The 18,072-nt window shown below is 31.6% G+C and overlaps 1 protein-coding gene across 4 annotated transcripts in view; it reads left to right on the top strand.

Annotated features, from left to right (window-relative positions):
* Positions 1 to 2,922: 2,922 nt before the first annotated feature.
* The window catches only part of grsm (probable aminopeptidase NPEPL1 granny smith protein), a 63,486-nt gene continuing 48,336 nt past the window's right edge, over positions 2,923 to 18,072 (top strand). Inside the window, exons 1-2 of one of the 4 annotated variants that reach the window (XM_075375762.1) lie at positions 2,923 to 3,053; positions 10,058 to 10,177. In XM_075375762.1, the coding sequence (XP_075231877.1) occupies positions 10,067 to 10,177 (111 nt within the window). In that variant the 5' untranslated portion in view covers positions 2,923 to 3,053; positions 10,058 to 10,066. Of the gene's footprint in view, positions 3,054 to 9,598; positions 9,661 to 10,057; positions 10,178 to 18,072 lie in introns of those variants that run through there. The other 3 variants (XM_075375763.1, XM_075375765.1, XM_075375766.1) reach the window with 3 other exon arrangements.

The following is an 18,072-nucleotide window of genomic DNA, read 5'->3' as shown; positions in this document are numbered from 1 at the left end:
GTCGAGCTCTTACAGTCTAGGCACCTAGTGGCCTCTCGACATTCTCAAATAAGGTGTCCCGCACCGTCACAGTTGTAGCATAAGCCACCACGGTCAGGACCCTTGCAATTTCTGCTACCGTGCCCAGTAGCCCAGCATCGATGGCAGCGCTCATTTTACGTTCTGATATACGTCCGACAGTGGATATACGTCCCACCCCACCCGAAGCCTGGAGGCAACCAGCTTGGTCGCCCCTCTGTGAGTAGTGATGACCGTAGCATTTTTTGTTTCTCCATATGCACCTCTTAGAGATGTTATTCTATAGCTTTCCTCTTTGCCAAGGACCCTGTCTAGCGCCTCCTTTATTTCGTTTTCCGTGGTATCATACTCCAGATCTTTAATGTGCACCACGGTTCTTCTGTCGCCTCTCGTACGAAGATCCACCTGTAGATCTGCCGCTCGGTTTCTTAACATATTAGTAAATTCGCCGGCCTTTTTGATTCCTTGGATTCGGACCTCCACTTCCTGGTTGGGAAGGGTTCCTTTATAATTGAGAGGACTTCTCCTGCTTCCTCCCTGGAGACTCTGTCCTTGACTGTTTTTAAGAGGTCAGCATACGACTTCCCAGGTGCTCTCACCACCACTGTCTTACTCTCCGTCACCGGTGGGGCGGCCCTACGCACAGAAGCCGATCGCGATCTGGCTCGTGTTTGATCCCCCAAATTAGGAAGGATCATTTTTGGAGGCGATTTTTTCTCCCGTGACAGGTAAATAACTATTTTCCTTATAAATATACCCTCCGGTCCAGGCGGTATGACGAATACCACTTCCTCGGGTTTACTGACGACCCTCCTCATGGCCTTAATCACTTGCGCTGCGGCTGCCTTTTCTCCTTCTTCGGTGCTGTACACCACCGTGTACCTTGTACCCCTCGAGGTAACACAGTTATCCTCCAACACGGTGGAGTCCTGGATGATCATGGCCCCTGGTTTGGTGCCATGAAACTGGCTGCCGGGTCTCGTCTTGGTCAAGTTAACATAGTGGCAGCTGTCCTCCCCAGGCGTTAAGTTGGTCACCTGGGTAAGCCTGTTCATCGCCCAGGTTGACCATTTGCTTGGCAGTCTCTCTAATAGTTGGTCATCAGTAAGGTCTTGTTCTAGAATATCGTCTTCCCTGTGGGGTCTATCTGTTTGTGTCCCCTGCGTATTTGTGTCAACATCAGCCGCTTCCTCCTCTACCAGTTGAAGCTCCTTGTAAATCTCAGATAACTCCCGCTCATGCCCTTTCATAAAAGCCGGGCTGGATTTACCTAGGCCTTGGCGTAATTTTAGTAGGGCGTGTCCCAGTCTACATGCAATATTCTTAAGAGTTAGCGGGGCATCCTCCTCCTCGGATGAGCCCGCACTGGCCCGTTTAACGCTCTTTGTCTCCGTAATCCTTCAAGTTTTCTTTTCCTGTGTCCTTGAAGACCCTGAGGCACTTACCTCCATCCCCTCCTCCATGGGGTTGATGGATATTAACTATTTTGGTGTTGTTGGGCTCTCCGCTCAATTCCTATTACTTTTTACTACCTGTTTGGTACCTATTTTTACTACCTGTATTGAAGGTTCTCACAGGTTAAATACGACCAGGAGTTATTGACGTTTTTGGTACCAGATCAATGGTTCCTCAGAGTTCACTCTTGGGGCCGGTTTTATATTCCATCTACACCTTCCTGGCACGGACTGTATCACTCTCTTTTGCTGATGATATGGTGACTGACGTTTACCAAACAAGCTTTATACAGCGACGTCGAATCATTAGCGATGAGGAGAGAAGTCAAGTAGTGTTTGTATCCCATATACAGACAATGTATGGTACCTAGGTTTGCATTTGGACCGCTCTTAACATGGAAGAATCACGTGAGAGAGAAGAGAAAGCAATTAAAAATTAAACTTTGACGAATGAACTGATTACTAGGTAGGACGTCCTTGTTATGTAACAAACTGTTATTGTGTAAGACGATTTTAAAACCACTGTGGGCCTACGGTACACAACCTTGGGGTAACGGAAAGCAACAACAACATAATCCAACGGTTTCCAGAACGAGGTACTGAGGAACATATCCGAGTCACTGTGGTTTGCGAAGAATAAGGAAATCCACGATTACCTAGGAATGTCGTCTCTTCGAGAAGAAATTCAACGGCTGGGTTCAAAGTATGTACGTAAGCTTAATGTGCAGAAACCCCATCTAGTTGTTAACCTTTTAGGTATAAGGAAGGTGTGAAACGACTGAAGAGGCTGCATGTATTGGAACTCTAGAGGCTATTGTGAGGAGAATATCGTTCTTTCTTATTGAAGTTTTGCTAATTACTGTTAATGAATTATTTTAATTCACTTTTACAAATCCTTTTGTTTCATGAGAATGTTGTTTGGTTTCGTCTTTATTTTTTATACATAACTAATGTTATTTTCTTACATCTTCTTTGTTTCTCATTTATAATCATTTGCTATACTCGCTTGTTCTGTTTTGTTAACCAGTTTTACTTTGTTGTTCTTTATAGTTAACTGTTGAGTTATGTATACTTTGCTGCAGTTAGTTATATTTTTATTGTATTGTACTTGCTTAAAATTATACTGCATCGTCTTGGGAGTTATCGCTGACTACTTCTCTTCCTCATCATTATTAGTCTGTTCTATTTACTTACAGGCTGTGCACCTTTTGAAGTATGCAAAAAAAATATTTAAATTTGGCATAATAAATTATTTAGGAAGTTGAAATTTTAATCAAAGATATTGTTTTTTTAAACTGGTTTTATTTCAATACCCCATGAATTATAAATAAATTTATTATTTGATATTGCTGCATTAGATTCACCAGTAACATATTAAAAAATAATTATTCAAGTTTGCATCAGAGTTTCATTATATTTTCGTGATAGGCCTGCTGTGCAAAAGATTAGAGTCAAATGCAATTTGGTGAACACTGGATTATAGCTAGTAGTTGTAAGTGATGAGTTGTGAAGATTGAGTGCCTTTTATTGAGTATGACTTGCTGATATATATATATTTTTTTTACTATTTAATTTTGTTGGGTAAGTTTGAATTTATTGTATGAAAAATTTACCTGCTTTTCATGAAGCGTATTTCATGTATTATTGATTTTGTATCCACGGTTTTACTTGTGATGGGGAGACAGTATAAAAAAAACCGTTCATAACCTAGCAAATTTAAAAGCATTTTGTAAAAGAACGTGTATTCTATTTAGATGCACCGAAATTTATAACTAATTACTTTAGGATACGAGTTTAAAAAGAAATTAATAAGAAAGCGCTGTCATATGTTGCGGTAATATATTTATTATGCATGTCTGTTACGTATTGCTTACCTTAAAAGTTTTGCTAAGGTTACTTTTTGGTTTTTAACTGTTTTAATCATAATTTTTTATGATTCATCTTGGTTAACAGATTGTATTGTTAATTATGCAATTGAAAATAGGCTTCACTGAAAATTTACATTTATTTATCATTTAAATATGTGAATAATTGTTTATATGAATTTTTATTTTTTTAAGGGCTTTCTTCAGTAAATAGTTTGTTATTAAAAGCTAGGTACGATATGATCAAGCTATTGATCATTTAACTCTTTTTTTTAAAAAGTAAATATGAGTATTACGAATCATCTATTTATGCATTAGAGGTTACAAAGCAGATTTATCAGTTTATATTAATAGTCATGTATGTCATTGTGAAATTCAGAAAACATATAGCACAGTTTAGTGAATATTTATGGCCTACTATTGTGGTAATAAATGTAAAGTCAGCATCAGGTAATTTGGGTTATGCAGGTTATTTTATGCAAATGTTGCAGATAGTTTTAGTAATTGTTGTAAATGTATTTGAGGTGAGGTAAGTTTTAGGTGTCTTTGATTTACCATCATTTAAGAGAAATACCTGTTAATTTCTTTTTTTAAATGAAAACAAATTAAAACAGCGAATTTTATTAGAAAAGCGTAATAACAACTAGATTTTATATATGGTTATTTAACCTATAAACTAATTACTGAGATTGACTTACCGGATGGTGTATTTTGCCAAAAGTTTGTTTGTTTTAATCGTATTAGGGTTAAACAGAGTCATTTTTCTTTTGTTTGTACCTGTACATAACTTTGTCTTTGCAACAAAAAAGGAAATTAATAAAACAAAATCAAATTGAATTATTTTTCAATTGAATTTTTGAATTATTAAACCTTATATATACACCATTCATAAAAAGTTAATAGAAAGGCAAAATGTCACAGAAATTTTTTTTCTTAAAGTATAGCAGAATCATGTTAAAATGTTAACTGTTCATAGCATGAGTAGTTTGCGATTTTTTTTTTAGATTTGTAAAATATCTTACTTTTTAAAAAAAATTTGTTAAAATTGCTAAAAAAATTTAATATTTTCCTATTATGAAAAATACTAAATTACCTGACATAAAATAGTTAACAACAATCTTCAGCTTGTCATTAAAAAATTTGTGATGATACATGTTTTAACTCCGCATATGCCAATGTTTCAATTGCTTAGAGCTAATATTTTAGTGAAAAGGTTCTGACCATTTTATTAATAATAAAACATTTTGTTATGCAACTTCCAGTTAATATTATTAAAATTTTTGTTGACATTTTAATATTTATTTGTATTTATAAGTTGTGTGTAGTAATTGAGTACAATTTTCTTAAAAACATGGTATTTTTCTATTGGACATTAATGGTAGTTTTATATTGTATAGCAGTATGGTGAAGTAAGTAGGTTAATTTTTATGTTTACGTTTTTATTTTATAAGAATATTTAAATATTTTGCCTTGTATATAATTTTAGTTATTTTTTGAAACAGTGAATAATTCATTTTATAATTTTTGAGTTTTTAAATATACTTTTTATATTTTAATAACTGTAATGTTATCACTGCTGTCTTGTGTTAAGCAATCAGAATGCTTTATAACTCTGTCTTCATTATTTTTCTGTACGAACAAAATTTTTCTTTCTTTCTTATCTCATTTTTTAATAAATCTTATTTTAATATATTTATTGTATGTACTCTGCAAGTGAGAAGTAGCTTTTTTATCTTTATATAAGTTATCTGTGAATCCTTTCTGTATTTAAATATTTGTAGCATAGTCTGTGGAATATAGATAGCCATGAATTTAATTTTAAGTAAAAGGTCTTTTTTTTAATATTAGAGAAAAGAACATTTTAAAATAATATTATTATTTTAGACTAAACATTCATTATAATTAATGTAAAAATTTGATAACAGTGTTAATTTAGATAATTTTTAACTCTTTGGGGATATTATATAGTAAAATATTACTTCATATATATATATATATATTTGCAGATATTATTTTGAATATTTTATTATTTCAGGAAAAGTATTGTATATTGTTGCAGTTTATTAATTTCATTGGATATGTTCGACTAATTACACACAGCAATTTTTATTACACTTTCAACTTGTGTGTTTGTGTGCGGGTGTGAGTGTGGGTGTAAGAAACAATATAAATATACATAACAGTAATGAAACAGTATTTCAAGAAATGAGATAATCAATGATGATTATCTTATATATATATATATATATATATATATATATCTTATATATATATGATTATATATCATTGATTTGCTTATCATTATAATATTATCTCATTTCCTGAAATGATAGAAAACTTAAATTTTACATTTATTCCTAAGGGATCTTTTAGATTAATTAGAAAAAAAATATTTTTACAAACTTGAAGGGGTTGATAAATGAAAACCACAGAAATTATGATTATGAAACTGGTTCATGTTCTTAAGTAGTGAGCTTGTCGGGCTCTGTGGTACAAGTGTAGCGTCTCAGCCTTTCATCTAGAGGTCCCGGGTTCAAATCCCGGTCAGGTATGGGTATTTTTCACAAACGGTACATACCATTCATCTCATCTTCTGAAGCAATACCCAATGGTGGTCTTGGAGGTTAAAAAAAACATTGAGCTTAAGCATTAGATTGCATGACTTCTCTAATAGCAAGAAGGCTGAAGTTTGTCATACATATTTCTACCCTTTTGGGAAATTAAGCAAAAATAATTTAATTTTATTAAGTCAGTAAGGGGATTAAAAGCTTAAATATTTATATGTAAATGTAAGGAATAATTTCTTTATCCAGATTTATACATATATAATTATATATTTTAATTCTATTTGTTCAAATACTTAATTGTGATCTTATGTTTATTTAACCTATTTCCGACTTATTTTATCATTGAAATTATCATAAAATTCATTTTTTATTGCAGTGCATTTCTTTAAATTCTCATTTTGTTGCTGCTTGTGTACTGATGTGCTGTATAAATTATTATTATATTTGTCATAAACATGCATCTATAGTTGTGGTCAGATTCATCTCGTGTTGTTCTGGATGTCAGTGGTTGTTGGATTTTTGTTTTAAAGTGGTTTTTATAATTGTCCTTTTATTATTATTATTATTATTAATCCATTGTTTTATTATTTTTTTTAATATAAAATTTGAAGTTATTTGTTATGAATTTATCTTATTCAATAACCATTTATTTAATATTATGATAATTAAATTATGCCAACCTCATGGGTGAATATTAACATCTATGGCCTTCATCTGGAAGATTGTAGGTTTGAATCTCACTTGACATTTTTCTCATGGTAGAAAAATTCACCTTTCACCATTAGTAATAGTAATTGGGTCTAGTACCTGTAATATTTATTACCTGCAGTGTTAAGTGTTAATAACTGCATTTATTTATATGAATGAATAAATTTATAATAATCATAATTTATTGTGATCACAATGCAACATTTATCTTTATCATATCAATTACTATAAGCAAAATTTCATTCGTGTCATCCCTGTACTTTTAAATGTAGGCCTACAAAATTATAAAAAATTTGGTAGTTTTGTGTTAGATTATATAAAAATGAAACATTTATAAAAAATAAAGATTAAATAAATAACCAAAAATGTAAGAACATATTAACTTACCTGCTGAATTCTATATGTACTTTGTTGTCATTGTAATTTCAGCATTTTATTATGCATCTAACAATGATGATATAATTAAATAAAAATACAGAAACAAGTTTTTCTAGGACAGTCTGGTTTATTCATAGCAGATGTAGGATATTGATTTTGTAGTACTTTTTATTAAACTATAATTCTGTAACTATTTTTTTATATGTTAATAAACCACTCATATTTATATTGTTTATGAATATCTTCAGCCTTTCGCTACATATAATGCTGAGGAGCTTGTTATTACCAAAAGAATTTCTTTATAAGCGTCTGCATAATCTTAATCTGCTTCTTCTTGTGTTGCTGTAGGTGTAGAAGCAGCTTCTTCACAGGCGTCTTCCTCAGTGAATTTTAGTACAAAAGTTAAGTGTTCATTCCCATCCGATCTTTGTACTTGTGTTTTTTTTTGCCCTTTCCAAAGGTTGCATATTTTTTCCCAAACATTCATTAACAATTTTATCTTCTTAATTTATACCAGGAGCAAATTAATAACCATAGCCTAAGTAATGATTCCAGTAAATGAAATATTTTTTAGGTTATATTATACATTTTCTCAGGTTTTTGAAAAACTCATACCTTTAACTATTTTTTAACGTTACCTCTGATTACCGTAAGTTGTGATGATTATATAATTTGCTTAACAATACATCCCATGCAAAATGTTCCTGCTAATTTTCTGATAAAATTTACAGAGGTCTTCTTCATTACAGGGAATTAGATTGTCTAGACCTGTTCCTGTACCTATCATTTTCTCGGTCTCCTGTATCCTTCTTCCCACAGGTTGATAAAAGAAGGTAGCTGCTGGTATCCTTTCTCACGTCATCCTACTCAAGTGATTGCTCCACCTTTGTCTATTTATTTACAGAGGTATTCTTTAAAAAAATAAAAGTAAATAAAAAAATAAATAAAAAAACTCTTTTAAAAGTTGGTTCAGAAATGTCTTGTTTTCAAGTAACGGGTAAAAAACATTTTACCCTCATTTCTATTCAAACAATAAAATAACTCTTAATTAAAATTCTTGGGATATGAATTATAAGAAAAATTGGTGGTGTCATTAGTTTTTTAACCCCCCAAAAAAAAGGATTCAGAACTATCTCTAGCAGTTTCTTAAAAACTTATGGTAAAGTAAAGAAAAGAAAAAAAGATAGATTGAGTCAAAGAACAATACTATAAGTTTGGTTTTAGTTTAGTTTAATTTAATTAATTGCCAGTAAGGACATACACTGTAAAAAAAAAAAATTGTAAAAAATGTAATTCTGAGAAAATTAATTACACAATACTTCTATTCATTACTAGCTCTTGCATTATCTCTTTCTTAATGTTATTGATGTGCAATTATCACATTTCCATTGGAAGTCATGAACAAAACAGAAGTTATATACAGTTTTTTTACCAATGAGTGTTTTTAACAACGTTGGTACTTTTTATTGTTTTATTTGTTTCATTTAATTTATTGGTTGCTTATATAAAACCAGCTCAGGATTTTGAGATTGCTTTGTTTTTGTCTATTTCAGAAACTTTTTTTCTGTTAGAAAATCTGTTCATGAGAAAATTAGGGCTTTTTTTGGGGATAAATTGGGGAAAAAATTTAAGTTCCTGCAGTTATTTTATAAATTATCAAGGATTTAATATAGAAATTCCCAACATAAGTTTGTTAGTTTCTTTATAGAACCACTTCCTTTTAATAGATGCCTAGAAATCTGTCATTACTGGTGTAATCCTGTTTTATTTTTTGGAATTAGTGGTTCTCCAAAACAGTCATTTTATCTATTTTTCATTTTATCTGAACAAAAATATGTACAGATTTTAAGTATGTTAGATACATTTACTGTATTTATCTGTCGGTGGTCTGCTGAGTCCTTAAATACCCCGGTTATCTTCAGAAAATTGTGCTGCTTACACAGAATAGGGTAACATTTATCTATTCTGTATTCCATAACTTAATTTATATTTCCTGGTGAAGCAACTTACCACACAAATTTCTGATTCATTCATATGATAAACTACAGATACTTTCTTTATATTTACATTATGTATCAGCGAATTGTTTAATATTTGCTAATAAATATTTGCTTGTTGCAACAACTAGTATTTGGTTGCTAATCATATTGTATTTGGTCGCTGATCTATTTATTATTATTTCATGATGTCAGTTCTTCTAATTGCCACCATATATGCTAGTTGAGTTCAACATTTGTTGAACTCAACTAGCAACATTTGTTGAACGTTCAACACTTATATTTATCCAGTTATGGATTATATAAAATTAAAGAAAAAAGTATTAAATTTTGAATTTTTTTATTAAGGAAAAAATAAAGAGGAATTGCTGCCTAAAAATTTTATTTATAAAATTCTCTAAATTTAGAGAAGAGTACATTATTTATTGTATTTTTGTTGCTGTTTGAATATTATTCATAAATGTTACTATCATGTATGTGCACATGATACATTTGCATTCATTTATCTACTGTAATTTACTATCTTATTTATCCTTTTTTTATCTGTCTTATGATAATTAATTTCCAATGATCTCTGTATTATTTTTTATAGACAGAATTTATTGTTCATGAAAATTAACAGATGCAGCTATTCTGACAAATAAAATTGATTTTGCCAATATCTTCTCCAATTGTAAGAGTAGAATTAAATTATTTAATTTTTAAAATAATTAAATTTTATCTTTAACTTTTAGTTTAAATTTATCATGAGTTCTACTAATATTTATTACACAAAAAATTACATTATTAAATGATTGTTACAAAAATATTGTTTGCTTATTATCAAAAAAATATAATTCCATTGTTTAATTGTTCAACATCACTCATTCATAAAATTAGTTATTAGGTTGAACCATAAAGTGGAAATCTTTTCTGAATTTCTTGTTTAAGTGCATTTTCATTTTCTGATCTAGAGAGTCATTTAACGTCTCTTTCAAGTTAGGAGTTTCTACTGATATAATTCGTTTTGTTGAATTACTATGTTTGTATTGTATTCTCGTTTATAACAATGTGAAAATTTGATGCTTCAGGATTACTTGATGAATGCAGCTCGTAACTGGTACCTTTTGAAAAATTTGTTCTTGCCGTGGCAGAAAAATTCACTTCATTTAACATGTACAGTGAATCATCACTTTTTTCTATATTGCTCTGTGAGTAATGTTAATTTCACATAATCTGTTGTTTAATTTATAATTTAATATTAAAATTTCATCAAATATTGATAAATTTCTTAATTTATTTCTGTATATTGGTCCTATGCTATTAAATGTCTTCTTTCAACAGACTTATAATTAGACAGTTGTATTAACTTATACTGCTGATTGAAAGAATTTGTATTTTAATCATTACAAGTGGACCCATGCAAAAATTTTGCAAAATGCTTTGATTAATTTATGTAACTCCAAGTTTGATGTGACAGATAGTGTTATAATTTAATATTAAATATTGTAAGATGGTGTTATAATTTAATATTTCAAAAGTAATTCATTTAAACTAATCAATTTCATCAAAACTAATTCATTTTTTAATTTTCCTCTGATCAGAAGCAAGAAATCATAGGCAAAAAATTAAAATGCCCCTGATTAGTTTGTATAACTCCAAATTTGATGTGACAGATGGTGTTTGGACATGATATCAAGCGTGCTTATTCTTTATTATGCTAGTTAGTTTTCCTAAATTATTCAACAAGTGAACATTAAATATATTTAAACGAACTATGTAAACATAAAATAACAGAATCTAATCTGTGTTAATATAATAATAAATGATTTATAACTGTTGAACGTAAATATTATATAATTGTTGACATAAATTATAAATTAACAATAAGTATAAATATGATCTAAATTAAACAAACAAATATCCAACTTACAAACAAACAATGTGTCTTTTTATTAATATATCCGGTACCTTAAAGTACGATGAATTAGCTGATAAATACAGAGTGTTTCACAAAGTTCTCCAGGGACTTATAACCTGTTATAGTCTTAAAAATAATGGAAAAAGAGCATGTAAACATATGTACTAAAATGCTTTATTCACAAGTTATGAAGTATTTTGTTAAGATTTCAGCTACCCTGGTGAAATGAGGTTGTTAATTTTAGAACATTAATTAAGGGGAAATTAGTGATTTCTTATGGGTTTTAACCTGAAAACTCGTAAAGTAGGTCTCTGAACCGTATCTGTAGTTTTTTTTTTTTTATAATTCTGGGGTGAAAACCAATTAATTGGGATAAAAAACCCTGTTTTTTTATATTTGATGTACAATAACTTTGCTAAATGAGTAATAAACGCATTAAACTTTTAAAAAACTTATAGAGAATTTAATTTTGAACAAAATGATGTAAGATAAGTGGAATGAAAGAATAAACAATTTATTTCTAAACTGTAGAAATGTATTTACAGTAAAAAAATGTACAGAACATTACAAAACATGAAAAATACAGCTGATACAAAACAGCTGATTCTGTTTGTATGACAGTGACTGGACAGAAAGGTATTGGTGGCAATTGGATGCAGAGCTGGTGAAACAAATTTGAATTTTAACTAACTTTTTTGCTCTTTAATTACTTTTTTGACTTAAATCTGTCTGATACACATCAGAGGTTGATTCCCAATCCAGCAATACCACATTGATGGCAGATTTGTATTGATGAGGTCTATAAATGGTGCGTTTCTATCGTCTTTCATTAGTGTATTATATTTAGGGAGGTGTATTTGAGTAGTTTAATAGATACCTAGAAGATGGATGTAGATTTATTTTTTTTTTTTTACAACAGATTGTTGAATGTTTTTTTCTCAAAAGGAATGTTGAAGCAGTCATTACATTCATTTGATTTCCTTTTAAGTATTTTTTGTTTGTTGTTTTAAATTTTTCTTTAAAAAAAATAACTGCCAGTCTAATAGATAATTTCAAATTGTGTTTTGCTTTTCTGTATTTCTTTAGTGAAATTATGGGCTTAAATTCCCTTCTCTCAAATTGCAGTGGTATTCAAATACTTCTTAACAAATGTTCTGTTTCAAGTTATGGTGGTTATTTTAAGTATTGCTATTAGTTTGACCATGCTGATATGTGCAGTTTAAAATAATGAAATGCTTAGAGAAATAATAGAAAAAATATAGTTTTATCAGTTATCAATATTTACCAATATGTTACATAATGGGTCTTAACAACAATATATATTTATAACTAACAAGACCTTTGAAAATAGTGTTCTGAAAATTCAAGGATCTGAAATAAAGATTAAATGCCAATGATTTAAGTGACGTTTTAATTTAACTATTAGGTAAATCTTGTTAAACAACGCTGAAAGCATTGCAGTGTAATATTACCATTATAGTTTTTAATGTTTGCTATTTTCAGTGGCATGTGATGCCACTTAAGAATTAATTTCTGTTTATTTTTTAAAATTATTAATTATTCTTGATCTTCATTTTTTAAATTAATTTCTTGTTATCTCATTTCTTCTTACCCCAATACACAGCACTCAACTTGTGTAGTTTCATCCTCATAACTTATCTGCCCTATTGTTATAAAACTGGTTCAAAATTATTTTATTTTTACAGAAGATAATTGGGAATAATTATTGTCAATTGAAGCTGTTCCATGTGAGAGAAAAAAACAACAGTGGTACATCTGCCATTAAATGAATAGTTTTTATTGACTGGGTGTTTCTTGTATTAGGTTTTTTAATTTACAAAAACCTCTTTTAGTGTGAAATGTCTGCAGTTAAAAATTAATTGTTTTTAATTTTAGAGCAATTTATTTCAAGGGATAGTTATAATCAGTTGATAAGAAAAATGATTAATATAGACTGAAACGAATTTGTAGTTAAGAATCATTATTATTAAATTCAGTTATTTTATTTATTTGTAAAATAGAAAGGTGAAAGATTTTACAGTTACAAGACATATATACAATAATGGAGGCGCCTTCCTTGGTAAAATATTCTGGAGGTAAAATAGTCCCCCGTTCGGATCTCCGGGTGGGGACTACTAAGGAAGGGGTCACCAGAAAACTAAAAAATAACAGTCTACGAGTCGGAGCGTGGAATGTTAGAAGCATAAATAAGGTTGGTAGGCTAGAAAATTTAAAAAGGGAAATGGATAGGGTGAATGTGGATATAGTAGGAATTAGTGAGGTTCGGTGGGAAGAGGAAGGCGACTTTTGGTCAGGTGACTTTAGAGTAATTAATTCAGCATCAAATAATGGGCAGGCAGGAGTAGGTTTCGTGATAAACAAGAAGATAGGGAGGAGAGTGGAGTATTTCAAGACGCATAGCGATAGAATCATTGTAATAAGGATAAAATCAAAACCTAAACCAACAACGATTGTTAACGTCTATATGCCTACAAGCGCCCATGATGATGATGAGGTAGAGTGTGTATACGAAGAGATTGATGAAGCAATTAAACACGTAAAAGGAGATGAAAATGTAATAATAGTTGAAGATTGGAATGCAAGCATTGGAAAAGGCAAGGAAGGAAATATAGTGGGTGAATACGGGCTGGGCAAAAGGAATGAAAGAGGGGACCGACTTATAGAGTTTTGCACGAAGTATAATTTAGTAATTGCCAACACCCAATTCAAAAATCATAATAGAAGAATATACACCTGGAAAAAGCCAGGCAATACTGCAAGGTATCAGATAGATTATATCATGGTTAAGCAAAGATTTAGAAATCAACTCGTTGACTGCAAAACTTACCCTGGAGCAGACATTGATAGCGACCATAATTTGGTGATAATGAAATGTAGATTGGGGTTTAAAAACCTGAAGAAAAGGTGTCAGATGAATCGGTGGAATTTAGAGAAGCTTGAGGAGGAGGAGGTAAAGAAGATTTTTGAGGAGGACATCGCAAAAGGTCTGAGAAAAAAAGATAAGGTAGAAAATGTAGAAGAAGAATGGGAGAATGTTAAAAAGGAAATTCTTAAATCAGCAGAAGCAAACTTAGGCGGAATAAAGAGAACTGGTAGAAAACCTTGGGTTTCAGACGATATATTGCAGCTGATGGATGAACGTAGAAAATATAAGAATGATAGTGATGAAGAAAGTAAAAGGAACTATCGGCAATTAAGAAATGCTATAAACAGGAAGTGCAAACTGGCGAAAGAAGAGTGGATTAAAGAAAAGTGTTCAGAAGTGAAAAGAGAAATGAACATTGGTAAAATAGACGGAGCATACAGGAAAGTTAAGGAAAATTTTGGGGTACATAAATTAAAATCTAATAATGTGTTAAACAAAGATGGTACACCAATATATAATACGAAAGGTAAAGTCGATAGATGGGTGGAATATATTGAAGAGTTATACGGAGGAAATGAATTAGAAAATGGTGTTATAGAGGAAGAAGAGGAAGTTGAGGAGGATGAAATGGGAGAAACAATAATGAGATCTGAATTTAAGAGAGCATTAAAAGATTTAAATGGCAGAAAGGCTCCTGGAATAGACGGAATACCTGTAGAATTACTGCGCAGTGCAGGTGAGGAAGCGATTGATAGATTATACAAATTGGTGTGTAATATTTATGAAAAAGGGGAATTTCCGTCAGACTTCAAAAAAAGTGTTATAGTAATGATACCAAAGAAAGCAGGGGCAGATAAATGTGAAGAATACAGAACAATTAGTTCAACTAGTCATGCATCAAAAATAATTCAACAACTAGTCATGCATCAAAAATCTTAACTATAATTCTATACAGAAGAATTGAGAGTGGTGGAAGTGTTAGGAGAAGACCAATTTGGTTTCAGGAAAAGTATAGGGACAAGGGAAGCAATTTTAGGCGTCAGATTAATAGTAGAAGGAAGATTAAAGAAAAACAAACCGACATACTTGGCGTTTATAGACCTAGAAAAGGCATTCGATAACGTAGACTGGAATAAAATGTTCAGCATTTTAAAAAAATTAGGGTTCAAATACAGAGATAGAAGAACAATTGCTAACATGTACAGTAACCAAACAGCAACAGTAACAATTGAAGAACATAAGAAAGAAGCCATAATAAGAAAGGGAGTCCGACAAGGGTGTTCCCTGTCTCCGTTACTTTTTAATCTTTATATGGATCTAGCAGTTAATGATGTTAAAGAACAATTTAGATTCGGAGTAACAGTACAAGGTGAAAAGATAAAGATGCTACGATTTGCTGATGATATAGTAATTCTAGCCGAGAGTAAAAAGGATTTAGAAGAAACAATGAACGGCATAGATGAAGTCCTACGCAAGAACTATCGCATGAAAATAAACAAGAACAAAACAAAAGTAATGAAATGTAGTAGAAATAACAAAGATGGACCACTGAATGTGAAAATAGGAGGAGAAAAGATTATGGAGGTAGAGGAATTTTGTTATTTGGGAAGTAGAATTACTAAAGATGGATGAAGCAGGAGCGATATAAAATGCCGAATAGCACAAGCTAAACGAGCCTTCAGTAAGAAATATAATTTGTTTACATCAAAAATTAATTTAAATGTCAGGAAAAGATTTTTGAAAGTGTATGTTTGGAGTGTCGCTTTATATGGAAGTGAAACTTGGACGATCGGAGTATCTGAGAAGAAAAGATTAGAAGCTTTTGAAATGTGGTGCTATAGGAGAATATTAAAAATCAGATGGGTGGATAAAATGACAAATGAAGAGGTATTGCGGCAAATAGATGAAGAAAGAAGCATTTGGAAAAATAAAGTTAAAAGAAGAGACAGACTTATAGGCCACATACTAAGGCATCCTGGAATAGTAGCTTTAATATTGGAGGGACAGGTAGAAGGGAAAATTTGTGTAGGCAGGCCACGTTTGGAATATGTAAAACAAATTTTTAGGGATGTAGGATGTAGAAGGTATACTGAAATGAAACGACTAGCACTAGATAGGGAATCTTGGAGAGCTGCATCAAACCAGTCAAATGACTGAAGACAAAAAAAAAAAAAGGTAGCTGATTTTTTTTCAATCTTGGGCCATTAATCCCAATATAGCACGCTTAATTGATTCCTAGTGACAATATAATTTTCTTATAAAATTCAATTAATATATTCAATAAAAAATTATATATATATATATATATATATATATATATATATATATATATATATGTCAATAAAACAATGATTTTTTATTGATTATTAATTGATTTTTCCAAACTGTAGTCAAGCCTACCTGAACTGGTCTATCTTGTGTATGTAGTTACCAGATGGGTGGTTTTCTCAAGTCATGTACAGCCAGGAATTGCTTGCCTGCAGAGACATTCTATGTCTGTCTAAGGTTCTCCTTTAGGTCCAATTCTATATTTGATATACACTGCAGACCTTCCCAGCACAGAAGACGTCATAGTTGTGTCCTTTGCAGATGACACAGTAATTGTAGCAGTAGATAGATGGTGGCCCAACTTTGCCTCGGCAAATTACAACAAGCTGCACTAGACTTTATCATTGAATGGCTGCATAGATGGGGGGTGAAAGTCAATCCTACCAATTCGAGTCATGTATCATGTACCATGAGGAGGAATAATTGTCCTCTAATTCAACTGTTCAATACTCTCATCCCTGATGCGGATACACTATGGTACCTAGGGTCATATCTAGATCATCAATAGACTTGGAAGGATCATATCAGAGAGGAGGAGACAACTGAATGCTAAACTTAGATGAATGTACAGGCTCCTTGTTAGAACTCTATTTGTCCTTGATGAATAAATTGTTGCCATAGCAGGTTTTCTTGAAACCAGTCAGAGATATGATGCATAAATACGGGGGACTACTTGTAATAGTAATGTTGAAATCATCTAACTGTTCTAAAACAAGGTTCTCTGGATGGTATCAGGGACTCCATGGTTCATTAGAAACGATGGGGTGTATGGATATCTTGGGGTGCCATGTGTTTATGAGGTAATAGAGAGAACCAATAGGGATTAAACATCAAAGCTGGCATATCCAGCTTGAGCAAGCACATGCATGAACAAGCATGTGAATTGTCTGGCACTGAATTTACTTGACAATGGGGAACTGGATAAGCATGTGAATTGTCTGATATTGAATTTACTTGACAATTGTAAGGAAGTAAGACAGTTGAGGACATACACTGGACCTCGCTAGTCTTTGAAGTCATGGATGATCAATGGAGGCCGTGACCTGTGATTACACTATAGTTATCATATGAGGGGCATTAAGGCCAATTTAGGACTTTAAATTCTTTATATTTTAATAAATGTAGAACTCACTTATGATAGTAAACAGAATGCCTTAAGTGATCTTACCAGGCTGATTTTTCTTGAGAGCATTGTGCATATATTGAAGAACTTTACAGTAGTACTCACCATTAATATTGACTCCATGGGTAGAAAATCGACGTGAATGATGTCATTTTTTATTCCAAAAAATTGAGGCCGTAACTTTGCCTGCAGAAGCATTTGTTCAAAATTTTTTGGGAGATGAGTCTGAATGCTTCCAGGTTGAAATGATGAATGCACATTTCATCGCAGTAACAGTTTGATCGAGAAAAAGCTTCTTTGTCAAAATGTTGTTTTAACTCTGCAGGCCATCTTTTGCCAGTTGAAAGCAGAAAGCTTTCTTTGTACCCAACATGCACCAACTTTACTAAACTTCGGATGGTCATGAATGATTTTTTTTACAGTTCCCATGGACACATTTATTGCTTTTGCAATTTACTGACAAGTTATCCATTGATTATCAAGGATCAATTCTTCCACTTGTTGAATATTCATGGGAATGACTACAGTAGTCTCCGAACCACCTCCACCGGGATCATCACCCACTGATATATGGCCTTCTTTAAAAATTTGCATCTCTCAAATGTTTTACTGCGATTAAGTCTCATCACCATATTGTGCTAGGAGTCTTGAATAAATTCACCAGGTTTTACACCTTCATTGACGAGAAATTTCATTATAACGCGCTGTTCTACATACCCATTTCCTACATTGGACGCCATGTTCTTTATGAGTGACTGTTGTTGTTTAACGTTGCTTTACACCAGCATGCCATGCAGTAATAGCTGACCTTTGTACTTCATGTGTACAACCACAGAGTGTGCAAGAA

The sequence above is a fragment of the Lycorma delicatula genome, chromosome 9 (assembly GCF_047948215.1).
Source record: "Lycorma delicatula isolate Av1 chromosome 9, ASM4794821v1, whole genome shotgun sequence".
Classification (NCBI taxonomy): Eukaryota; Metazoa; Arthropoda; class Insecta; order Hemiptera; family Fulgoridae; genus Lycorma; species Lycorma delicatula.
Note: the sequence above shows the minus strand (reverse complement) of the source record. Positions and strands in the feature narration are given on the sequence as shown.